The 27,171-nt window shown below is 40.5% G+C and overlaps 1 protein-coding gene across 1 annotated transcript in view; it reads left to right on the top strand.

Annotated features, from left to right (window-relative positions):
- Positions 1-4,596: 4,596 nt before the first annotated feature.
- Positions 4,597-27,171, top strand: part of LOC111159986 (fatty acyl-CoA reductase 2) — a 48,763-nt gene continuing 26,188 nt past the window's right edge. The window contains exons 1-3 of the mRNA XM_022522720.1: positions 4,597-4,785; positions 20,476-20,651; positions 24,285-24,464. Of these exons, the coding sequence (XP_022378428.1) occupies positions 4,597-4,785; positions 20,476-20,651; positions 24,285-24,464 (545 nt within the window). The remainder of the gene's footprint in view (positions 4,786-20,475; positions 20,652-24,284; positions 24,465-27,171) is intronic.

Below are 27,171 nucleotides of genomic sequence, written 5' to 3' on the forward strand. Positions count from 1 at the left end.
CCATGGCTTGGTTTTGCTTGAGAAGTATCTGGACTCCCCACTGAGCAGGCAAATTCAATTCTTTGAGGACACATCAAGTCTTCCTTCATCCCACGAGAAATGGGCTCATTAGAAATACATTACCTGCTTCCTAAAATTTTTTATCACAGGTTACAAAACTGTATCTGGGATCAAAATACCTAAACATTATGTTTGCATTCTAGAAAATACGACTCCACTAAAGCATAGGAGAGTGCAAAACAAGGGGTGCCTGGGCAGCTCAGTCAGTTAAGCCTCTGCCTTCAGCTTGGGTCATGATCCCAGGGTCCTAGAATCGCCCGCATCGGCTCCCCGCTCTGTGGGAGGCCTGCTTGTCCCTCTCCCACTTCCCCTGCTTGTGTTCCCTTTCTCACTGTCTCTCTCTATGTCAAATGGGTAAAATCTTTGAAGAAAATTTAAAAAGAGTGCAAAACAAGCATCTGACATCTTTAGAACAAGTGAGGTTGAGAAATAACCTTATCCAAACTCAGTTTCTTTTCTGTATTTTCCTGCCAACCATGCTTATTTATACCTGATGTACTAAAGGAGTATGGTGCGGGAAAAGGAACTGGCAAGGTTCATCATCAAGTAGAGTTGCATTTGGGGAAAGCAGTTTACTTGGCGTGATGACTGACTGAGTTGTAGATCACCTCCTATTTCCAAAAGAGGGTGTATAAAATGCATAAGACAGAGCACTTAAAATAAATGTCAAAAGGAAAAACCAGGAACTATTAAGAGGAAAAATGTATAACCAGTGACTATATTAACAGCTAATACTTATTGAGTATATAGTATGGGTAACGAATATTTCTAAGAGTTTTCTTTTTTAATTGATAAATGATTAACATACAGTGTTCTGTTTCAGATGCAACTCTTACGTTGCTCAGTGCTTATCATGATAAGCGTGCCCTCAATCCCCTTTATCTATTTTGCCCATCCCCCCACCCACCTGCCCTCCTGCAACCATCAGTTTGTTTTCTGTATTTAAGAGACTGGTTTTTTTGATTGTCTCTTTTTTCTTTGTTTGCTTTGAGTGAAATCATATAGTATTTGGCTTTGTCTGACTTATTTCACTTAGCATTATACCTTCTAGACCCATCCATATTGTTGCAAATGGCAAGATTTCATTCTTTTTTTATATCTGAGTAATATTCCATATGCCACATCTTCTTTATCCATCCACCTATTGATGGACACTTAGGTTACTTCCATATCTTGGCTATTATAAATAATGTTTCAATAAACATAGGGGTACATATATCTTTACAAATGAGTGTTTTTGTTTTCTTTGGGTAAATACCTAGTAGTGGAATTGCTGGATCATATGGTAATTCCATTTTTGATTTTCTGAGAAATCTTTATACTGTTTTCCACAGGAGTGGCACCAAATTGCATTCCCACCAGAAGTGTACAAGAGTTCCATTTTCCATATCCTCACCAACTCTTGTTATTTTTTGTCTTTTTGATTCTACCCATTCTGACAAGTGTTAAGGTGAAAACTCACTGTGGCTTTGATTTGCATTTCCCTGATGATGAGTGATGTTGAGCATCTCTTCATATGTCTGTTAGACATTTATATGTCCTCTTTGGAAAAATGTCTGTTCAGATCCTTGGTGCATTTTTATTCAGATTATTTGGCGTTTTTTTAGTGTTTACTAGTATGAGTTCTCTATATATATTTTGGATATTAATCTCTTACTGGATATATCATTTGCAAATATCTTCTCCCATTTAGTAGGCTGCTTTGTTGTTTTGTTTTGATGGTTTCCTTTGCTGTGCAAAAGCTTTTTATTTTGGTGTGGTTTCAATAGTTTATTTTTGCATTTGTTTCCCTTGTCTGAGGAGATACATCTAGAAAAATGTTTCAGTGGCTGATGGCAAAGACATTATCACCAGTGTTTTCTTCTAGGAGTTAATGGTTTCAGGTCTCAGATTTAGGTCTTTAATCCATGTTGAGTTTATTTTTGTGTATGGTGTAAGAAAGTGGTCCAGTTTCATTCTTTTGCATGTAGCTGTCCAGTTTTCCCAACACCACTTAATCAGTAGAGTGTCTTTTCCTCATTGTATGCTCTTGCCTCCTTTATTGTAGATTAATTGGTCATATAAGCGTGGTTTATTTCTGGGCTCTCTGATCTACTCTCTTGACCTATGTGTGTATTTTTTGTGCCAGTCAAATGCTGTGTTGATTACTAAGAGTTTTAGTAATATACGGAGTTGTATAATTCTTACCACAGCATTATTATGTGGATACTTTTGTTATCCGCATTTACTAATGAGCAAGCTACAGCACAGAGAGAATAATAATGTGCCTGAGGTCACAGTGCTAATAAGTGGCGGAACTTGGATTGGATTTCAGATAGTCTTGCTTAGAACCTGTGTGCTCAACTAGGATGTCGAACTGCCTTCCACACTTTTCTGAGCTTCCAGGCAGGCAAGGCAAGACTCTTCAGTACTTTTCCCAAGGGATAAAATCTTTAGAAAGTGATTGGGTAGATTGCAATATGAGTAACATTTTGCAACATGGTGAAAAAAAACTATGATTAGTTGCTGTTTTGCACAAGATCCAAATGTGTTCTTCAAAGTAATATTTTTCACATCAACCTTCAATAAAGGGTTTTTTTTTAAGATTTATTTACTTTAGAGTGAGAGAGAGAGCACATAAGTGGGGGGAGGGGTGGAGGGAGAGACTCTTCGAGCAGTCTCTCCACTGAGCCTGGAGCCCAACATGGGGCTCCATCTCACAACCCTGAGATCATGACCTGAGCTGAAACAAGAGTCAGATGCTAAATCGACTTAACCACACAGCCGCCCCAATACAAGGGTTTAAATAGTAACTCAGTGGATATAACGAACATGATTTGAAATCCAGATTTCCTAAACTGAATAGGGTTGATGATTGGATGTGATTTCTGTCATTGATCCTTATTTTATTTGCATCTGTACAGTCTGTCATCTCGTTTACGTATTTACCAACCTTTGTATTGCCGGCCTCTTCTGCCAGAGGAGCACAAAGATCCGTTTGCCTCATTCGTCTGCTTATCTTGGGAACTCAGCACAGTCCGTCAGGGCAGGTACTCAAAATTATTTGTTGAGTAAATTCATGGGTGAATGAATCCTTCAAAGGCAAAGAGTTCTGCCCAAGACCAGCCTCAAGATCCTTACAGTCTAAACTATGACTATTATTACGATCTGTAAATTATGACTGTTGAGGAGATAAGGAGTTCTAAGGAGTTACTGGCAGGGGAACCTTCACTGGAGTGACCAGGCAGGGTGCTAACTCTCATAGTTTTTTTTCTTCTTCTTCTTCGTGAGCTCTGATGTCAGGGCCGGTGCCTGGAGTTGTGTTCTGCACAATCTACCCACTGCCATCCAGCAGTCTCAGGGGACCTATTATGACAGAAAGGAAGTCTGCACCCAGCCCACTGCACTGTTTCATTCAAAGCTCTCCACCGCTGCTTCCCATGGACCATTCTGAACCCAAGCTTAGAGACAGACATTTAACGTGGCATGTCAATAGCACATGGTGACTTTTCTGGGAGGCCCAGGACCTAAAGGCCGCACCTGGCTTCCCACTCCCAGATGTGCTCTTTCTCTCTGCTCCTGGCAACGGCCTTAAATGGACGGAGCCCCTGCAGTCACCCAGTGGTACTTTGGAGCTTAACAAAGCCTCCGGTCCTGGCCTCGCTTGTTCAACTTTCTCTTTCCTTTGTCTTTTGCAGTGTTTCAGCCCTGAGAGGAACGCATGGGGAAAGGGTGGCCCTAGACCCCTTTTCAGCCCAAGGAAGAGAAAAATGTATTTACTCGGAAATGGCTGGGTAGGCCAGGGCCTGTGAATTCAAGCGAAACCAGAAGTTATTTGCTCCAATATTATTTCTAAAGGAAACTGCAACTGAAATACTAATTATATCATAATTGAAAAAGAATGTGATGGCTGTTCTAAACTTTGTTTTCTCGGGTTATGGGGCCACTCCTAGCCTTATCACTGATGTTCCCATCTCACTGACGTCCTTCTGTTTCCTCCAGGCAACATGACCTGCCATACCTTGCACCTTTGCTCTTGCTCTCTGGGCTGGAAACACCTTCCCCTACCGCCCCTGCCCTCCCTTCATAGTTTACCTCACCTTCACCCATCCGGGCAGACGGGTGGCCCTTTCTGAAATTTCTAAATCCTGCTGTCCACCCTGTGTCTGCAATCCCTTTGTTTTAGCACTCATGTATTGTATTCGGTGATCTATTTAGACGTCTGTCTCCTCTGTTAGTCTATGAGCAATCTCTTGAGAGCAGGAACCATGTCTTATTTTTTTTTTCTTTTTCTTTTTTTTTTTTTTTCGCCTGCAATTCCTGGCATAAAATCTGGCATGCAAAGCGGGCTCAGTAAATATTGATTGAAATGAATCGTGTTGTCAATAAAGTATGATGCTCTCACTCTGACCTTTTTCTGCATCCAGAACTCCTGGAAGTGCCAGAAACATTTTAAAATTGACTGCATTTTAGAACTTCTGAGAATGTAATGTTTTGTTATTCCTCTTCCTTTTCAGGAACCTCTTTCCAGAGCTATAAAAGACCAAGAGAAGAATCATGTCCATGATTGCAGCTTTCTATAGTGGCAAGTCCATTCTCATTACTGGGGCCACAGGCTTCATGGGCAAAGTGTTGATGGAGAAGCTATTTCGCACCAGTCCCGATCTGAAAGTCATTTACATCCTTGTGAGACCCAAGGCTGGCCAGACAACGCAGCAGAGGGTTTTCCAGATCCTAAATAGTCAGGTATGCCATAGGGAAAGAGCCTTGGGACAGAATGACTCACTATAATGTTTCCTGACTGCCACAGACCTGCAGGTGGGGGCCAGGATGCCCGGGCAGGTAGAGGAGAGGAGACAGGACAAGATGGCAACCCATAGCTCATAGCAATCTGTGATTTTGTCCTGTAAAAGAAGGAGGAGTGCCTAGGCCCTGTCCAGGGCAGGTGAGCAGATACTCTGTGTTCTGGAAATTACTGAGGAAGAATCAAAATGCTAAAACCCCCAGAGTGGACTCTTCAGGCTCAAGATCTATCACCGTTCAATGGAACCCTTTCCAACCTTTCTCCTCCTCCTCTTCCTTCTCCTTCTCCTTCTTCTTCTTCTTCCTCTTCTTCTTCTCTTTTAAAAGATTTACTTCTTTCTTTGAGAGAGGGTGCTCGCCCAAGCAGGGGCAGAGGGAGAGGGAGAGGCAGACTCCCCGCTAAGCAAAGAGCACAGTGCAGGGCTTGGTCCCAGGACACGGGGACAATGACTTGAGCCAAAGGCAGACACCTGACTGACTGAGCCACACAGGTGCCCCGACCTTTCTTCTAAATTCATGGTAGTTCCAGCACCACCCCCCATTTTTGGATATTCTGTTCTTTTCTATCTGATACAATTAGTATACAAGATACAATTAGTAAGTAGCCGTGTGATAATACTTCCTATTGCCCAAACTCCACAAGGTTTAGGTGTTCTACACTTGATCTGGGTAGCTTGGTATTTCTGTTGCTGTAGGTTCCTCTAAGGGGAAGACATGTAAAATGAAATATATCTATAAATGACCATTTGGGTATCAAACCCTCTCACTCTTTAAAAAAGGATTATGCATATCCTCCCATGTTTTACAAATTTGAAGGTAGTATTGGCTTTGGTCTCAAGCATGTCTGAGCTCAAATTCTGGCTTCTCAATTCACTGCCACTTTACCTTATATGTTCCAGTTTGCAGTGTTTGACATAGGAACAACCACAGAGACCTCCCAGGATTGCCACGGGAGCTGAATAAAAAAAGACACATGTCTGGTTTAGAGTTCTGTATGGAATATACTTAGGCATTTAGGGTTGACAAAAGGAAAATTTAAATAAGGTTTTTTTGGTTGGTTGTTTTTGTTTTTGTTTTTTTTACAAAGTCTCCTTTCCCGTGTGTAGGAAGGCTCCCATCTAACGGAGCTGTATCCGCTAGCCCAGCACACTATGGACACCCAGCAGCCCCACTGACCACATCTACCTACAGGCACCTGGATGCAATTTGGGTACAAGCGATCAGCAAGAGAATCAGGAAAGCTTGTCCTGTGTCACTTGGCCTGACACCGCAGTGGGAAAATAACAGTAGCTGAGTGCTGCGGAGTGCTCAGGACATGCAGACCCTATTCAGAGGCTTTTTTGTGCCTTACCTTGTTGACTTTTGCAACAGCCTTGTGAAGAAAGAATGATTCGTATCCTCAGTTTTCATTTTATAGATGTAAAGAGCAAGACCTGAAGTGTTAACTTCTAGAGGTCACCCAGCTCATAAATGAGAGTGGCAGACTTTAGATTGGCCCCTGAACCAGTATGCTTGCTTCTACCCTATGCTAGCATAGTAACCCCACATGGTAACTAGTAGCTCTTAATAAGACCAAAAGGCTAAGTGGCACCAAGCCTAAATCTAGAATAAACTCTCAGATCCCTCTTCGGACAACTTCACTCAGTTGCATATCGCTAACAGATTTTGTTTTTATCACACAGCAGATGTGTTTAGCTTTGTAGACAGCTTATAGATTTCTAGATAAAATTGTGGCAGGGAGTCTTGTGGTCAGCACAAGCTTTACCTACTGTTCTTTTCAATGACATAGCAACATTGCTTTTGTTTTGGAAGTCTTAACTATTATAACTTCTCTGTAAGGCTGGCTTGGGAAATCTCTACACCTGTTTCCACTCTTGCTGTTGACCTTTGTAAATAGTGGTTCTCAATCTGCAGTCTCCAGACCAGCAGTATCCGTATCCTCCGGGAACGGTCATTATCGGATGGTCCCTACAGAGCGTGGGCTTCAAGGCAGACTGATCTGGGTTTGAATCTCAGCCAGAACCGTTATTAGCTGTGGGACCGGGGGCAAGACACATACTTTACTGAGGCTTAGTTTCATTACTTGTAAAATGGGGTCCTACTACCTTGCTCACTCAGGAGTGTCTGTCTTGTCTATCCACCTCTCTCTTTCTCTTTATCTCTCTCTCTCTACCCACTCAAGTCTTTCTGGATTCACATCCAAATCTGATGTCATTAGGTGTGGTCTGGCTTTAACCGTGATCTCCTGTAGCCTCACATTTTACTGTTAGGCTAATCAGAGTTTATTCTATAGATTTCTTTTCTCTGTAAATTTTCCCTGAAAGAATTATGGGAGGAAGGAAATCTGTTGTGCCTTATATGGCTGAAAAACTTAATATCTGTGGTTAAACACCATGTCTGTGTGGCCCTTTTGTGGGTTTTTTCCCTTTCTCTAGTACTTTTATTCCTTGAGAGCCTTGGACACCTGAAGAATTTTGAGAAGGTTGCACACTATGTCTGATGACTTTTTAAGGCAACATCAACCTCCATTCCGTGTTGTCATTTGTAACAGAAAGGTTTATTGCTAAAAAAAGCAGATTCTGTCTAGAGCCTATCTAGTCTTTGGTTAGACAAATACCCACTATCTTGGCACAATATGGAACTTGATATCTACAAAAAGATATTCCATGGGAAGAAAAAAAGGATGTGCCTTATTTCGGGGTCCTCCAAAACTGAAAATCTTCCACTACACAAATCATGAATGCTGGCCTGGGACCGTGGAGACATGGTGCTGATCGCGGCCCATGAAGCTGTTTGGGGATCAGGGTAGCGCAGTCCTTAGTTTCTGACTCTCTGTGATACACAAGATATTACTGCTCAAAATCCTCGTGAACCTAAATATTCAAAATACAGACAGACCTTCAGATTATGTTTTGAAACCATGTGAACGGAGGACTTTGGAATGGTAAACAAAACAAACAGAAAACTTTCCAGATTATCTTACTTTTCTTCCTTAGAGCATGTGGTTATTTAAATGCAGCGAATGATAATAATGAACTTGAAAATGCAGTTTTTCAGGCACACCAGCCGTATTCCCGGGCTCAGTGGCCCCCACATGCTGCTGGCTGCCTCAGTGCACAGGGCAGGTACAGAACACTCCTGTCATCGCAGAGGGTGCTGTGTAGGAAGAGCATACCGTGCTCCAGATTTCCTTTCAGCCCATCATTTCTACCAATCCCACACTTACTGAAGTGCTTACTTGAGTGTCAAATGTATGCTGGGCACTGAGGATACGAAGATAAAAATGAGATTAAAAAAAAAAAGTGACAGAGATAGTCCCATAAAACAGGCTTGAAGTGCAGCACGAGTTCTCCTGGGAGAGGAGACCAAAGAGCAGTCTGAGCAGAAAGAAACCACCCTTGCAAACAGGTGACAGGTTTGGTGTATTTGCGAACCTCTGGGTGACTTCCTTAGCCCCAAACAATTGAGTTTTTAAGAACTAGAAAGGGATCCTGAGACCAGATCTGGGAAGACTACAGACAATTGTGTTAGTTAGGTGACTTTCCTTTGGGAAAAACAAAACAAAACAAAAAAACTGGATTGAAGCTGGCTTGCAAGACAAAGGATAACATGCTGATTGCACAGTGGAAAACTCCAAGAGCGTGGTGATGAACTGTTGCCCGGAGCGGTGGCGGTACTGGTCCATGAATCCTTGGCTCTGTCATTTTGTTCTGGCTTCCTCCCAGTTACGATAAGATGGTTGGCTTTTTGTTTTGTTTTGTTTTGATAACATTATTGCAGCCACTGGATAAATAGAGGCTGACTCCCTGAAGCTCTCTCTGAGAATGGATGAAACCTCTTTTTTGGAAACCCTCAACAAGTTTCCTCTTAGATGTCATCAGCCTGGGTTAGGTTACATGTCCATTTCTGGACCAACCCCTGTGGCATGAGGTATGCCATCTACTGAATTAGTCAGAAACTCCAGATCTAAGCTAACCGTTGGACAGAGGATAACAGACACTTAGATCAATAAGTCTTTCCCTGGGGCTGGGGTAAGACCATCTTCTCCTGGCACAGAGACTACATGGAGAAGGGAGAACATCTGAATGACTTATCAAGACACAAAAGAATAGATGTTAGGAAGAAATCTGCCTGCCAACTCTTGGAATAGAGGACCAGAAAAATGCCTCCTGATAATGAATACCTAAACATGGTGGACAAAATATCTGTTTGTAAAATAATCTTAATACATCACTGAGCTAGAGAAAAAACAAGAACAGAGGCAACCTTGAAAAATTAGCTACCGGGGAATTCTGAATGATCTTGGGAAGGATCTTGCATTGGGAGTGTAATAATCAGTTGTAACTCAATTAAGGTGCAGAGAGACCAAAGCTGACATTTGGGTTAAAAAAGCAAAATAGTATTTCTTTATGGGTTTTGTTAACGTAAAACACAAAATAATCAGTGTTTTACTTTGACTAATCCCAAATAGCCATTGATTGGTCATCTCCAGTGCAGAGATAACTAAACTAGAGCTTGATTGTAACTCAAAACCAACAAAAACCAACCAGCAGCCTTTTGGCAAATCCCTGAATGCTTAGGACTCTCCATTTCTTTCCCCATAGGTACCTTCCTGGTGCCATTTTTAAACCTTTTCTCTATATCTTTCAAGATACTCCCAACAGTTTGGGGTCCAGCATACAGGGAGCCTTCTGTAAATGCTCAGGCTCAGATACCCACCCTCTGCTAAGCCTTTCTTCACACAGTCTCCTAAATTCACCTTCAGAATAAAAGTATTTTTCTTTCTTTAATTAAAAGTCTGTCCTCTCCCTAAAGAAGATTTTACTGTTTATAGTGAAACTATTGGAGATTAGCAGTTTTTTGTTTTTTGTTTTTTTAAATATTTATTTATCTGACAGAGATCACAAGTAGGCAGAGAGAGAGAGAGGAGGAAGCAGGCTCCCCGCTGAGCAGAGAGCCCGATGTGGGGCTCTATCCCAGGACCCTGGGATCATGATCTGAGCCGAAGGCAGAGGCTTTAACCCACTGAGCCACCCAGATGCCCCGAGATTCACAGTTTTAATAGGAAATAATTACTAGAGCATCGAAATGCTCAAGAGATTAAAATATGGAAATGTCTTATATTTCTAGCTATTTCTGATTTTGTAGCAAAGGCATTCATTATTCTTTCATAAATGTTTGACTTATGTCGTTGGATAGAGGCACAAAGAGTGGACAGATCTTGGGCTTCTACCTAAAAGCAAAATAATGTAGTTTAACATTTTTGTAACCTCTTTTTTTTTTAGATTTATTTTTTTATTTATTTGACAGACAGAAATCAGAAGTAGGCAGACAGGCAGGCAAAGAGAGAGGAGGAAGCAGGCTCCCCGCTGAGCAGAGAGCCCGATGCGGGGCTCGATCTCAGGACCCTGGGATCATGACCCAATCCAAAGGCAGAGGCTTTAACCCACTGAGCTACCCAGGCGCCCCTGTAACCTCTTTTTTTAAAATGTGAGACAATTCCATATGAATTCTAATGTTCCTCTATTCAGTTAGAATTTGGGGAGAAAGTTACAAGTCGATTATTCCAAATATGTGGGCTGCCACAATCAACTTTCCAAGACAGGGTTCTACTTCAGGGAATACACCCATAAAACTTTGATTTCCTAGTAATTCTGTCTGCGTTTATGCTCCCCTAATGTCAGATCCAGTGAGAGTAAGAGAGTCTTAGGTTTGGCAGATAATACACCATTTTCTCAAGTGTATTCGATTGGCCAAAACCAATAATACATTTAGTACCCCAGTGTTTTCCCTTTCACTTTTAAGTCTAAGACCTTTCCATCGTCATTACTCTCATGTGTTACCACTGTCCACTCCACCAAATTTGGACATGTGTTACCACTGTCCACTCAATCAAACCACAGGTCATGAACCAAATTTGTTGAATGAAGAAGTTTAGTGAGTTCCAGTTTTCCAGTGGCCTTATCTGGGCCCAGGCCAAGCCTTACTTCCATTATCTGGCCACTCTCGCTTCTGGTTTCCTGTCTGGGTTAGTGTTACTGTCAGGATTAGTATTATTTTCTGTCTGGATTAGTGTTACTTTCTGTCTGGGTTAGGATTACTTCCGGTAAGCCTCTAATTCTGCAGATATTTATTAAATATCCACGAATCAAGACCCAGTTTAGATTCTGTCATTTAACTTTATTTTGATGTAGGCAAAGTGACTGACATGCAGCCATACCTTATTCCTAAGTAGGGCCCGGTGTCACCTTTAAGCAATATTTCTCTTCAGTCACACATAGTAATGTGTGACTTCTAACCCATTTTAAAGTAATTCAGTGTTCTTAAAGGTAGCTTAATCATAGCAGGTGTGTGAGGCTTAGAAGTATTTCTTTAAAACATGATAAAGTAAAATGTTATCAGTTTGCCTTGATTCCCACTAAGTGCCCAGGAAATACGGTCAAGAGAACATCTGTTGTATCTATCAAAATTTAAGCATCTGATTCATTCCTTTCCTTTCATGGTATGGACAGCTATCCCCTCTCACTCCCGGGCTTCCTGTTTCTGTGCTTTCAGAGGGAGACAGTTAAGTGGGAGATGCTTTGGAAAAAAAGGTTCTTTTAAACCATTGGGCCAAAGGGAACTGGGGCTTGAGAATCAGAACAGATCAGTTTTCTCATATATAAGTAAGTTTCCTAAGTATTTTCAGGGCCTTAAAGGAACTTATCAATAGAGGGAAAGATATCTGAATTAATGACAGATTCTTGAGGACTTCCTCACAAAGATAATTAAGCAAGCACTGTAAGAAAACAACCAGAGACACACGAATATTGTACAGATACCTTATTGTAGTATTATTTATGGTAGCAAAAACTGGAACCAATCTGAATATTGTATAATATAGGAGAGATTAAAATAAGCAATAATACCTGTGTTAAACTAGTATAAGGACATTAAAGCTCATATTTTATAAACTATTAAATGACATGAGAAAATACTTATATTCAGTGCAAAAAAAAATACAAAACCACATTCAGTATAATCTCAACTAATGTCTTTAAATCCTGCTAGGATCTTGAATTAATTTTATTGATTTTTTTTTTTGGCACTTCCAAGTTTTCAAATTATAATTATAATGTTTATTTTTATGGTGAGAAAAAAGGTGCCCTCTTTTGTAGTGAAAAAATAAGAGCAGTAATCTTCTTCTCTCTTTTTTTTTCTTTCTTAAAGATTTTATTTAGTTATTTGACAGACAGAGATCACAAGTAGGCAGAGAGGCAGGCAGAGAGAGAGGGGAAGGGAAGCAGGCTCCCTACTGAGCAGAGAGCCCGATGCGGGGCTCGATCCCAGGACCCTGAGACCATGACCTGAGCCGAAGACAGAGGCTTAACCCACTGAGCCACTCAGGTGCCCCAAGAGCAGTAATCTTAATCTTTTCCAAAGTTTTGAAAATATAGTGACAATGAACATTTCATGAGTAGAGTGGGGGAAGAAAAACCCACTTTTTCTAAAGTAAATAAATAAGGCAGCAAAGCAATCATGAATTTCCAAAACTATGTCCTCAGATATAAGTCCAGTTGATTTTGAGTTTTGAAACTGATTATCAAAATCAAATAATTTAGCTCTATTTTTATTAGAAATATGATTCCAGGTATTCAACATGATTCTTAATCTTCTAGTATCTTTCCTAAAATCTGAGAAACTTCAAGGAAAATAAGATTTCATGTGCCAAAATGTCAACATGCTCATCCCAGGTCCATGCTATTCAACTTGTGGGTCCCCGGGGCCCCTGAGCTGGCTGCATAATCTCTTACTTATGAAGAATGTGTTCATTTCATTATGCATCAACCAGCTTTTCATTGTAGCAAGAAAATTTTAGAGAAAGAGATCGATGCTTTATCTATTTTGCTGTATTGCATATGGCCTTGCTTAACAAGATATGGCTGTTCCCCACGACAACAGATAATGAGTTGCCAATAAATCATTCAGCTGTCAAGTTCAAAGAAATGTTGAGAGGTTCTTTAGTGTCTTAAAGCTGTGTTTCTTTTTCCAACAACCATGTCCCATTTATACCCATTTAGTATGTTAAATTGGTCGTCATCTACTCTTAACAACTGTTTAAGAAAACATCAAGGAGACAGTATCCATATTTGAAAAAGAAAACACCAGGTCCTTGAAATTATATGAAGAGTGAGGTTGTTAATAAGAGTAATTGAGAAATCAGTATCTAAAAAATGTTTTATTGAGAGAATCCTGAAAAAGGTTGGGCGGCTTCTACTGAACTGTAGTAATCAAATAAGGGAAGGGTTACAGTGAGATTAGGCTGGATTTAGAATTAATCATCTGAGAAGACCAGGCAAAATTCAAGGTTTCCAGGGTGGGAGTATCTTGTATGATGTCACCAGGAAATGGATTTATAAACAAAGACAGAGCTTGGCAGGTTGTGCTGGGTACTTCAAGTTAACTTTTCTGGAAAAATGCGAATTACTCAATAAACTCTCATTTGTCCATGAGATAAATCAACTTTGAAATACCCTGGAGAGCGGTGGTTAATGAATCATGCCGGGTCACACGCTGGGCTCTCAGTTCACAGAACTAATCAGGTTTAAGACAACAGAAGATAGTAACATTTTATGAAATACCTTATTGACTCCTTTCTCAAGGCTGTCTCTGTGTAGTAATTTCTAGAAGACATTAGATAAATTAATCCCTGAGAAGAAAAATAAGGCACTTAGATGAACTTTGAACCAAATAACACCTGCAAAGGGAAGGTCAGCAGTCTGACGTTGTTGAGTACTAAGAAGCATCCAACAGAAATGTTCATTCATTTTCCGTACAAGTTCCTGGTTAATTTTCAAAGAGTTTTTCATAAGGAGAAAAGCATTTCCCTGTTTGGTTCAAGGCTATGGTGTAAAAGAGCTGCTTGTTACCAACCAACTTCCAAAATGAAATTCTGATTGATGTTGATGATTCTGTTAAGTCTGTACAGAAGGCAAAGGCAATTAGAAACAGAAGTTTGTATTTTAAATTCCCAAAGCCAGTTTTGCTCCATTACTATTTTTTAATTTTTCCTAAGAAGCTAGGCCACAAAAAACAAGAGGCTTCTATGAACTCAGGACAACTAGGAAGATATCATCTTGCCGGAATTTACATTTCCCCATGATTAACAAACACACTTTTAAGCGAGTGTAGCTGGCCTTCAGTTTGACAGGTTTTCAACTCAGATTAGTTGAAGCCTGTTAAGCCTCCCCACTGTGGGCCATTTTCTTTCTCTTAAAAGAAAAAGAAAGAAAGAAAGAAAGAAAGAAAGAAAGAAAGAAAGAAAGAAAGAAAGAAAGAAAGAAAGAAAAGACAGAAATTGATTTAGTCCTGGGGATATAATAACAATCCCAGAAATAGAAGCAATTTATTTTCTCAATCTCTTATTTTCTTTTACAATACAGTTTACTAGGTAATTCGATCACTGGCATGATTTCACACACCCGGCTTCTTGCCTTCCTTTTCAATTTCTTCCAGTCACATCAAGTCTTTTTCTTAAAAGCTTCAAATTGCCTACACTCCTTTCACTCAAAAAGTCACCACACCACAGGATTCAGCCTGACTCTGAAAGACAATTTGCAGAGATAGCTGCATCACGTGGTATCATCAGAAACCTTGCGATGACCCAACAAATGCGCGCACGCACACACACACGAACACACATTTGTCTGATGAGCAGCTTTTGCAAACTGAGCACTGCTGTATATACCGAGTTTTCCTGTGCTCTACAACATACTAAGCAGCAGGCACTCTGCTAGGCATCTGACTTTCATTAGTCTATTCACCCTCACAAAACTCTGTGCCATGCACGCTTGCTACCTCACAGAGGAGAAACTCATCCAGGAAAGTTGTTGCCTCTCCAAGGAAATGCCGAGGAAGTGACAAGGAATTTACGGGTCTTCTCTTACCTCTAAAGCTCACGCTGTCCCCACCACCTTGCATGGCCTCCCCTGAGAAACCACGTCCTGTAAGCTCTGATTCTTGTGCCCTGCTCGCCAGGTGGTACGTTTGCCAGTGAAAATGACCACCTCCTTAGGAAGGGAAGATGATGGCCGCTTCTGGGCTAGGACCATGGCCTTTCCCATCCTTTCCCGTGGATAATGCAGGGATGCCATCAATTCTGCTAGAGAGTTGGGAGTCATCTCCAGATTGGTTTCCATCTTCCTGGCCACACTCGCTCCTTTTGGGCCCCAGGAGCTTAGTTTCTAAGAACTCCGTGAAAATGACATTGGGGGCACAAAACAGCAAGACAGTGAGCTGAGCACCGTGTAGTGTTTGTTACAGATTTTTATGCAAAGTGTTCTAAGACTTTTTAATGCAAAATTGTTTTTAGGAATAGCAGATTATGTGCTGAAACATGAGTTCTCAGAGAACACAGAATAAGATAGTTTAGCGATTAGGTGTTTTAGATAAATATGCAAATGAAAACACCAAAGCCCCTAGAGGTGAGTAACTTACCCCAGTCACACAGCTAATAAACAGCAGAACTGGGATTCAAACCTGGGCCTCCCTGACTCCAAAGAGCCTGAGATCTTTCTCAGTGGCTCTCACATAGTGTGTATCAGGCTCACTGGAGAGCTTGTTCAAGGTACAGATGCCAAGCTTCCACTCAGAACCTTCCACAGGGTCAGGACATCTGGGTTTTTGTTTGTTTGTTTGTTTGTTTTTAATAACTTTCTAGTTTACCCTTCTACGTGCCAAAGTTCGATAATCACACTTCTACCCCAACTGCCTTATGGTCCTATAGAAAAGGTTCTCACTGAAGTAATAAAAACTTCTAGGTTAATCCTTTCTAGCTTATGAGAGTTACTAGGGAATGAGAAAACCTTAACATTTTGTAAGTTTTCATGAATCTTTATATTGGATAGGATAGTTTCTGCCTTAATTTACTTGCCCTGACTTGATATATAATGGTTCTCAACTTAGATTATGCATCTATCTTGCTAATTCCTTGCAGAATCTGTTCATTTGCTTTCACTCGGTACTCCCTAATTTCTCCGACAAATGTTACAGGTTCTGTTCTGCTGTAGGACACCTGGTACTCCACAGAGATCGCCCTTTAGCTTAAGAGAACTTACCTTCTGTTTCCCAATTAAAAATATGAGGCAAACTTTGATGGGCTACTGGAACTAGAGAATGTAGTTATATTTAAAGAGAGGAACTCAATATATTAAAGATCAAAGACTCTCAAGATTATTAAATATACAATGACTTTGGAGCACCTGGGTGGCTCAGTCTGTTAAGTGTCTGCCTTTGGCTCAGGTCATGAACCCCGGGTCCTGGGTTTGCTCTCTCTCCCAAGTAAATTAAAACAAAACAAAACAACGACTTTCACTGGTCTGTCTGTGGGGGCCGAACCCTCTGTGGGTATCTCCAAAGTGAGGTCATGTGGGTGGATCGGTCTGCTAAGTGTCTGCCTTCAGCTCAGGTCATGACCCCAGGGTCCTGTGCCAAGCTCCCTGCTTGGCAGAGTCAGTTTCTCCCTCTCTCTCTGCCCCTCGCCCTGCTCATGCTCACGTGGGCATGCTCTCTCTCTCAAATAAATAAGAACAAAATCTTTAAAAAAAAAAAAAAAAAGGTCATGTGGATAACAAGTTAATTGTAGAAATCCAAGTTCAGGACCTCTACGTTGTTTCAAAAGCATAATATAAATGTCACACCCCCAAACCCTTGCCCAATTCCTGCTTCTAATAAAACTGCAATCATAGTGTCTGGCTACAAAAGTCATACCCAAGGAGTGTATTGAATCCAGAAAATTTCTCTTCCTGGTCTTCTTTCTGCTGAATTTTCTCACTTAGGATATGTAAAGTTTCTCTCCTGTGTCTGGGCTATCAGTAACTATTACCATATATGGAGTGATCTCTTGTGTTTAAAACAAATTACGAGAGAGAAATCCTTGCTGTGTAATGTCAAATCAATAGACCAGTCCTAGGCTTCGCAAGAGAAATGTATAGTTTTGTTACCAGTTTGAAATATTTTTTTTAATTTATTTACTTACTTGAGAGAGACAGAGAAAGTGAGGAGGAGGAGGGGCATAGGGAGAGGGAGAGAGAGAATCTTAAACAGGGCTCAAGGGCTCAATCTCACCACCCTAACATCATGACCTGAGCTGAAATCAAGAGTCAGGCACTTAACTGACTGAGCCACCCAAGGCACCCCAAGTTTGAAATGTTTAGAGAGCCTCTTAGCTGTGATCTTTCAGTGACCACAGATAAGCATCCTGCCTCTGTCAAGAACAGGGTTTCAGGAAATGGGAACACAGCAGTTCCTCCTTGGGTCTTAGTCGATGGCAGTAGCTACTGTACTCTTGACCTTCTCAGTCTGATGCCGTTACATAAAGACTATATGAAAAGGAATATGATGAACTCTTAGAATCTAAAATAACTATATCAAGTTCTTTATTGGTAGACCTTCAATGACATTTTTGAAATTATATATTTTTTCTTCACTCATGTCTGTTCCATCTGTTTTCTTCTTACCCTTAATGAATGTCTCACATCAGCAAAGGGACTTTTCTGAGAGCCGGTGTCCACGGAGGACTCATTTGCAGCATTTCTTCTGTCCTTTGGTTGTGTCATTATTACAAAAGCAAAGGTTCTGCTCTGAGCCTTTTCGGCTTCCATTTGCAATCATGCAGAGACCCAAGGGGAAACTTTGTTTCTTCTACCTGTGGTAGTTATCCGCTGTCTTTTATCCCACCAACACAAAAGAGCCAGGAAACAATTTCAGGAATCAAGCTCCCACTCCTGGTTCTATCACTGTTCTTACAGTAATTAATTTCAGTATAACAAGCAACATTTGAGTCTTTTCAATGAACTGGGTGCTGTCCAGCATAAAATGGTAAACAAGAACCAAGGAGTTTACCAACCAGAGGGGGACATTTAAGCCCTGACTTTAAAAATGAACATTAATTTTCCAAATTAATGTTTCACCAAGTTTTTTGAAATTATATTTCTTTCACCAAGTATGGTACCCAGGCTGACAGACCTATCTGTTGAGTTGGTTAAGACGTACAAGTGCCGGAGTTACTTGCCAAACCTACTGAGTCAAGGTCGCGGAATGTAGAGTAAGGAAGTCATTTTTAATTGGTTCCTAAATCTTTCTTATGCCTACACAGTTTGAAAACCACTGATGTCCTGTAAAGAGAAATGAGCCAAACACTATAATTAATCCATGTTAACACTCCAGCTGGAGAAGTTCTTATCTTCGGACCAGTTAAAAACCACCAGGGAACCTGATGTGAAAGCAAACTCCTGGGTGTTCCCCAGTCATTTCTTCTTTAGTGGGTGGGGCCAGGGGCTGGAAATACACACTTTTAATGTGCATCTTAGTGATTCCCATCCAATTCACTTGGTGGGTAACACTTTGAAAAGCACTGACCTATTGGATGATGGTTGGCTGTAATCTCAGTGGTCTATTTAGGATGTGGCAACATTTAAGAGGTATTATTTTGTTAGAGGCTGGAGCAAAATGGTGAGATGCCAGATGAGGCAAGTCATATTAGTGGGCATAGATAGCATAGTAAAATGTGACCCTCACTTAGCCCTGTGGTTTGAATTGCTACAGCCAATTCTCCGATTTATTTCAGTTGACCATAATAAATCCCATCTGGATTAGAAAACTTAAACTTTAAAAAGAATTATACCATGTGCACTCAGCTATGCCCTGTCATTGGAAAATATAATCAATAAATAGAATATAGCTCAGAACACTATTTCCTGAATTGGTAATTATCTCCATTGATCACATTTGCATAGGTGCGCTGGAAGTATAATATGGTGTAATGGGATTCTCTGCCCTTTAAAGTTGTAAAAACCAAAGGCAAAAGAAAATCTGTACAGTAGCTTACATCATGTGGGAGGAACTCCATTGCTGGAAGGATGGACACTGAAGTCATTTTCCACTTACTACTCTAATGTAGCCAGAAATCATCACAGGTCAAAGTCAAAGACTCCACAGAACCCAAAATAAATTTCTTGTGAATAAAATCTGTCATGCAGATTCAAAACAGAACCTTCTACAAATCAAATTATTAAAAACGGGGGAAATTGTGCAAATTTTAGATAAATTTATCCAAAAAGATCCAATTTGTCACATGACTAACATAGACTATGAGAAGGAAAAGCTTTGATGGTGAAAACCAGTATTTAGGTTGCTCATGATTCATCCAGATTACAAAAGCTGCTAAATATCTTTCTGGAAGAGCCAGAATGACCTTTGTTGAGAATGTCCCTCAGACACTGGATCCACCGCATCAGTCCCAAATGTCACAAAACCTTTGAGGGTTGACCTAACCTCCAAACACTTTTCAGAACTCTAGTCCCACGCTACTGCAAGGCTGCTCCTGCAGAGAAAAAAAAATGGTAGCTCAAAGGCAGAAGTGTAGTAGATCATCAGGTCAATATGTGGACTTGACCTCCTTCTCTGATCATCTTCACTGGATTCCCACAAGGGCCTCTGAACATGGTCTTGCCTGATTCAGATGAGACATGATTTCTCTTACTACCTTAGATCGATTTCTCATCAGCCAATAAAAGAGCCTAGGGTAGATCTCCAGTGGAGGGAAGAAGCCTGCTATTCAGGATAAAGGAAGACATGCAAACTGTCTTCGGGGGCAGAAGGGGTGAAGGGACTAGGCTCGGCTACTCTACTATGATTAAAACCACAGACTAATTTTCTCCACTCCTAGCCTTCCTAAACATTTAGCCTTATTTTTCCTCACTGCTATTAGCCCATGCCAATACTACAGTAGAATTTCCTTTTGTCAAAACAGGTTGAAACCAAGAACATTTTTTTTTTAAATTACATTCTTTGAGAAAATGGAAAATACCAGTTGAAACTACTTTCCCCTCCACACTTGTGTGTGAAGGGGAAAGTAGAGACTGTTCCATCTGAACAAGGATAATAAAAGCTAAAACTGCCAGGGCTCTTTCCTTTTCCTTTATAAAGAAATTAGAATATTAAGAAATCAATTAATATCCCATAAAACACACATGAGCTCATGTAATTCTCTTACTAGACAATAACTGCCATCGATATTGGAATGAGATTATATAAAAGTTGTATTTGTTTTACCCATTACAGATTCACTGAATTTGTTATTTTCTAATTATGTTTGTGCTGCTAAGACCTACTACTATTCCTCTGGGCCAGTTAACTAAGTTGTTTCAAACTTGTATCCATGAGACCTCCCTTGTAAAGGCTGGTGATTTTGCTGATAATTTGCAAAGGCTGGTAATTTTGCACTGAAAGCCATGTTTCCCAGCCCAAAATGGAAACAATCTCCATGTATAAACTGGGGAAAAGAGGAGGGGCAGGATATGGACGACTCACTGTCATTCTTTCAACCCTGCAGGAAAGGCTCAAAATACACTCCTTCCTGGTTATTAGAACTGACTTTTTTGAATGTGTATCAAATTAAGAGGAGTGGAAATTATACCAAGCTGACCAAATTGCAAGAGGTTAAACAAATGGCTCTTGAGTAAATACCTTCTCTGAGTGGTATTACAGATAAAACCAGTTTTTGAGAATTGCGATGTGACACGTCAACAAAAACAAGAGCAATGTGATGGTGATGACGCTGTCTGCATATTGATTTCTATTTATGTTTTTTAGCTCTTTCAAAAAGTCAAAGAAGTTTGTCCAAACGTGCATGAGAAGATCAGAGCTATCTATGCGGACCTCAATCAGAATGACTTTGCTATCAGCAAGGAGGACATGCAAGAGCTTCTCTCCTGTACAAACATTATCTTCCACTGTGCGGCCACCGTGCGCTTCGATGATCATCTGAGGTACATGCCCACTTCCTGCTCATGGCACACACAGGTGCACGTGTGTGCATGTACACATGCATGTCAGTTTCCTTGCAGTTTCTGTTAGAAAAAAGATGTACGCAAGCGATGAATCACTAAATTCTACCCCTGAAACTAATAAGATGCTCCATGTTAACTAAATTGAATTTAAATTAAAAAAATTTTTTAAAGGTATATTCTCCATGAAAAAAAAATTAAAAGGAGTCAAACTCCAAAAATCTCGCCACCCGGAGACTACCACTTAATATCATAGAGAGCTTCCATTCCAGCTTTTCTTTACACATCCATAATAAAATAGACTTATGTTCAACTTCACCAAAAGATGGCATCATACTGATAATTTTTTAGCGACTTGCTCGGTTATATCTTTGGATATCTTTCATTGTGAATAGATATTCTTTATAATTTCAAATGACTGTATGACATTCCACTTTATGTATCTATAGTATACTCCACCAATTCTATATTGGTGGATATTTTTGGATTGTTCGAATTTTTCAGTATTATAAACAATGCTTCAGTGAACATCTCTGTGCTTGCAATTTTTTTTTTATACCATTGTGTGCTTTACTTTGGGTAAATGTCCAGAAGTAAAATTATTAGAGATGTACCGGATGTGCCCAGGTTAGAAATGGTTTACATTTTGACATATAATACTACGTTGCTTTCCACATGGGCAGTATTGATTTCCGCTGTCCCAGTGCACATGAATGCTCATTTCTGACACCCACAGGCATACTGTGTTATCGTTCTTTACTTTTAATGTTGGCAATATAATGGAAATGCCAATCCGTATTTTGACTTTGGTTTTGTTGACAATGAGAAAAGTTGAGGGCGTGGAAATGCTGATTGGCATCTTATTCTTTTTTTTTTTTTTTAAATAAACATATAATGTATTTATATGTATACCTGTATACCCAGGGGTACAGGTCTGTGAATCGCCAGGTTTACACACTTCACAGCACTCACCATAGCACACATCCTGCCCAATGTCCATATCCCCACCACCCTCTCCCGACCCCTCTCCCCCAGCAACCCTCAGTTTGTTTTGTGAGATTAAGAGTCTCTTATGGTTTGTCTCCCTCCCCATCCCATCTTCTTTCATTTATTCTTTTCCTACCCCCCAAACCCCCCACGTTGCCTCTCAACTTCCTCATATCAGGGAGATCATATGATAGTTGTCTTTCTCCGATTGACTTATTTCGCTAAGCATGATACCCTCTAGTTCCATCCACGTCGTCGCAAATGGCAAGATTTCATTTCTTTTGATGGCTGCATAGTATTGGCATCTTATTCTTTTTTGAAATGCCTATTCGTGTTCTTTGCCTATTTTTCTACTGAAACATTTTTTTCTTGTCAATTTTAAGACTTGTTGGAATAGTTAACATATTGATTTTTGGTCTTTTACAAAGCTCAAAATACTTTATCATTTGTCCTCAACTATTTTTATTATTTATGCATTATTCATAATTTCTTCTACAATTTTTATTGCTTAATTTTCTCCTTTACATCTCTGACCCATTTAGAGTTTTTTGGGCCTATAAAGAGAAATAGGAAAATTCTATAAAAAGGAAAGTGATGTGGGTGTAAATATAGAGTAGCTTTTGAAAAATTTCTAACAGATTGCTACTTCTTAAGAAACATTTATTAAATGATTTGTTTTTACTCTTTATTTAATGAAGCTCTTATAATATACTGAATTTCCAATGTTGGACTCTTTATTTTTGTTCCATTACTTAGGCTTTCTCTCCCAACACCACAGTATTTTATTACAGTAATTTTTTACTTTATTAGGCAAGTTACACACATCATTCTCTTTTTATAGAATTTTCCTGACTATTCTCATCTGCTTAAGATAATTTTTCCAGCTTCTTAAAAAGTTGGGAATTTGATTAGGATTACTGAATATGAACATGTCAACTACTTTAGAAAAACCACTATTTAAAACATTGGCTCTTCCTATCTAAGAACAATATATTGTTTATTCAATTTTTCTATAACCCTTAATGAAGTTTTATTTTTGTATATAGTCTGTTCCTTTTTTCTTAACTGGATATATTTTTTAAATGTTCAGTTTTGAATATGTGCCTTTCTTCCACCGTATTCTCCAGTTTTTTCCTTTAACATAACTTTTATAAATGGACACTTTACTGAATGAATCATTGCATGTCCCAGGGTAGGTTTTTTCGTTTTGGTTTTTTGTTTTTAGCTCTTTTGTTTGTTTCCCAGATACACAATTATGTAATCTGATAGGGATTTTTGTGACTGCCTTTACAACTGTTACATCTGCTAATTCCTTATGTTTTCCTCTCTAATTACCAGGTGGAAGTTCAGAGCAATATTAAGTAGTAGTAGTAATTGCAGCCATTCTTCTTGGCCCTGACTTTTTTTTTAAGATTTTATTTATTTATTTGACAGAGAGAAAGAGAGAGAATGCACAAGTAGGCAGATCAGCAGGCAGAGGGAGAGGGAGAAGCAGGCTCTCTGCCTAGCAGGGAGACCAACACAGGGCTTGATCCCAGGACCTCGAGATCATGACTTGAGTTGAAGGCAGATGCTTAATCAGCTGAGCCACCCAGGAACCCCTTGGCCCTGACTTTAAAAGCAGTGCTCCTAACTTTTCACCATTAAACATGATACAGGCTAGCAAAGGAAAAGGGATGTATTTTAATCATTTATTCTTCTTTTAATGATTTTTTAAAAATTAAATTGGAAATGGATACTGAACATCATTTTAAAATTTTCAAAATACATATAGAGGATCATTTAGTTTTTCTCTTTTTTATTATCTTTTTTAGTTAGATTAATAGGGTTCCTGATATTGTATAAACCTTGTGTTTCTAGCATGAACCATTTCATTGTCATTTCGTATTATACTTACATAACTTGGTATTCTATTAGCAAAAATTTGGGATTTTGACATTGATTTTTAGGTCTGACCTGGACCTTTGCAATAGAAATTTCTTTCTTTTTTATTGTTTTTTAAGATTTTTAAAATTTATTTATTTGACAGACAGGAATCACAAGTAGGCAGCAGAGTTGGGGGAGGGGGTGGGAAGCAGGCTCCCTGCTGAGCAGAGAGCCTGGTGTGGGGCTTGATCCCAGGACCCTGAGATCACGACCTGCGCCGAAGGCAGAGGCTTAATCCACTGATCCACCCAGGTGCCCCTGCAATAGAAATTTCTATTTCTCATTCTCTATTCGCTGCTACTCTCCTACAATTCATTTGAATTTTTACAGCTTCTTGAGTTATATGCTCAATTTATGTGTCTTTATATTTCTAGTGGCTGCTTAAGAAACCCCTTTATACATCCAGAAGATTGTGATTTTTTTTTTTCCTTCCAGTTGATTTAGAACCAAGCTATCTCTAAATGCAATACGAACAATGCTTCAGTGACTAGGATTTATGTGCACAGAACACGGCATCAACTATAACACATTCCAGGCATCACACAACTGTGTAGCTATGGTCTGTGCTCTTTTTCCTGGGCCACAGGAAGAAGTGCAGCCACAGAAATGAGACATATGTGCCTGTTATTGGAGGAGGTGACGTTCTAGCAAAGCAGGACACCGAGTTGCCTCATGGTACTTCTTCTGCTTTACCTCCTGCAGACACGCCGTGCAACTTAACGTCACTGCCACCCAGCAGCTCTTGCTCATGGCCAGTCAGATGCCAAAGCTTGAAGCCTTCATACATATCTCCACTGCCTTTTCAAATTGTAACCTGAAGCACATCGATGAGGTCATCTACCCGTGCCCTGTGGAGCCAAAAAAAATCATCGACTCCATGGAGTAAGTTGGGTCACATCAGGGGGTCAGGAGGTGGGCAGACCGTGGTTCTCTTTGATTCTTTGTAGTCATCCATTAATGAGGTAACAAAGCGAGACTCTCGTGAAGCAACGTGCTCTGCAAAGGTGCTAGCTTTCGCTGTCTGATCCCTGCTGTTCCCTTCATCCCAGCGTGGGGAGTACAGTGCTTGGTGATGGGGAAGGACGGCCATGGATAAATGCCACAGGGCAGTGGGTATCAAGGAGGGCACGAGTGGTGATGAGCACTGGGTGAACGTGACGTCAGAAACTGATGGTGTACTATATGGTGGCTAACTGAACATAACAACAAAAAAAATGCCACAGAAGAGTTTTGTGAAATAGTTTAGGATTGTAATGGGCACAAGGGAATGCTTCTGTCACTCCGTACTGAACTCAGCGTGGTTCACTGAAGGAAGTAGAGTGTACAGTGTAAAAGCGAAGAAACAAGCCTTCAGTGTCAGTCCGACCTGGCTTCTGCAGCTTCCTGTCTGTGTGACCTTGAGTGAGTTCCTTGGCCTCTCTGTGCCTCAGTTCCTTCATTTGTGAAATGGGGTGATAACAGTGCTCATCTTGTAGTGATGATGAGTGATAGAAAGCAGTTGTTGTGCTTGGGAGTGTTTAATGGCAGCTGATCCAAAGGTTAATAAAGAAGAACTCAGATGTGGGACGTCTGGGTGGCTCAGTCGGTTGAGCGTCTGCCTTCGGCTCAGGTCATGATCCCCGGGGTCCTGGGATGGAGCCCCGGTCGGGCTCCCTGCTTGGCAGAGAGCCTGCTTCTCCCTCTCCCTCTGCCTGCCACTCTGCCTACTTGAGTTCTCCTATCTCTCTGTCAAATAAATGAATAAAATCTTTAAAAAATTAATAATAAGAAGAAGAAGAACTCCTAGGTAAGCGGAAATCCTCCCAGGTCTGGCAGAAAGTGCAAGTCTCTTGGTCTAGGAGGCTGAGATATGCTTTCCTTATTGTCTTGTTGTGGAGAAAAAATAACTGTAGCATCTTTCTCTTCCCTCCTACTAACAGGAACCACTTTGTTCTTAGGACAGGCCCTGGTCTCAGAACAAGTGTTTTCATTTTCTGGGTCTTCATTCTTCTGTTCAATTTAACAAGTTTATCTTGTTTAGAAAAAAACAAAACAAAACAAAAACAAAAACAACTGCAAAAAGGTATTCCGGCTGAGAAAATAGACAACTTCACCATGAAATTTGTCAGATTTTAATTTCATGTAATACTGTATCTCTATTTAAGATAGACTCTTTAAAATGAAGCTTAGCTAAATCAAGAGTTCACTCCCTTCAGGGCAAACATTTTTATCTCCTACAGTCCTGAGAATAGATATTTTTACCTGTCATTTAAAAATATCCGGGACAAAGAAGAATGAAAGTCATCCAAAGGACCTGGAGGTTACCTCACGTTGCTCATAAGTGGTGACTTGCTTAAGTCGTGCAAAGGGACCTTCCAAGCGCAGAGCTTGTCAGGAGAGTTGGAGAAAAGAGGCTCTGATGCCCCAAGTCGGTACAGGAGAGTGGATGTGGAAGGCCTCAGAGTGTTTTTGGGTGGAATCGATTTGTTTTCGGTGAGCTGCCCTCTCACAGTGCTCTCTCTTGGTCCATGTGGTGTGTACATATTTGCTGTGCCCAGGAAAGGGGCAGAGCTGTTTGAGTGCAGACTCTGCTGAGATCCCAGAGCCTTCCTCCACTGTTGACCTGTCTCGCAGCTGGTACATGACAGCACGATGTGAGGCAGGACAGAGTCTCTTGCAGAGACTGCCAAAGAAAGGAGACAGGAGTTGACGCTTCAGTTCAGCTCCAGCGAGGGGCTTCTCCCAGTCCTCCGCAGCACTTCCTCTTCCCAGACTGTGTCCCCTCAGTATCCCCAGGTCTCCAAGAAGAATAAACTCACCTCCCAGAAGAGGAGTCGGTTTCTCTTCAGGTGCCCAGCGCTTGCCGTCCTCGCCCACTCCATGTCCCCTGGTGAAAGCCAGGGATAGCTACATGATTGATGATCAAACCGAATTGACATTTGTACAAAACTCACGTCTCTCATTTACTGCTCCCCAAGGAATATAATTATTCTGAAAAATATACAGCCAAACAGAAGTAAAAATGAAATAAATTTTGTCTCAATAGAACACATTTTGCATATAATTAAGAAACCAAGGTTTTCTTCTTTTTTTAAAACAAGGAAAAGTCATAACCACAATTTATTAATTCAGAATTTTATATTCAGGACCACGTGTCCAGCCTCATCTCTGCCAACCCTCCCCTTACGTTTGTGCTATGGTCACACTGAAGTCATTACTCCTCTCCCTCATGCCGCTCTGCCTTGGCTTATGACAGTTCTGTTTCTAGAAACTACCTCCACCTCTGCTTCCCTGGTTAATTCCTACTCTGACATCAGAGCTCTCCTCTGGAAGCCTTTGAACTGAGGCCAGACCCAATTAGGAGTTAATGCTTCTTATTGGTATGACAATTGTGGCCATGAATCAGCATTAAAAAAACAGACCTCTCCAGCTCTCACACCTGCACATGTCCGCTGCCCTCGTCCCAATTATCGCAGGCATTTTATCATGGAATTATGTCACCATTCTTCCCCATCTCCCTGTCTTCTTATTTCTGGCTTCTGCAGTTGGGGGGGTTTTACCTTTAGGAGCTCCTATGCATAAATGGATGAGGGACTACCAATGAAATTCC

This window comes from Enhydra lutris, unplaced genomic scaffold (genome assembly GCF_002288905.1).
Source record: "Enhydra lutris kenyoni isolate GAN:26980312 unplaced genomic scaffold, ASM228890v2 scaffoldscaffold72, whole genome shotgun sequence".
NCBI lineage: Eukaryota > Metazoa > Chordata > Mammalia > Carnivora > Mustelidae > Enhydra > Enhydra lutris.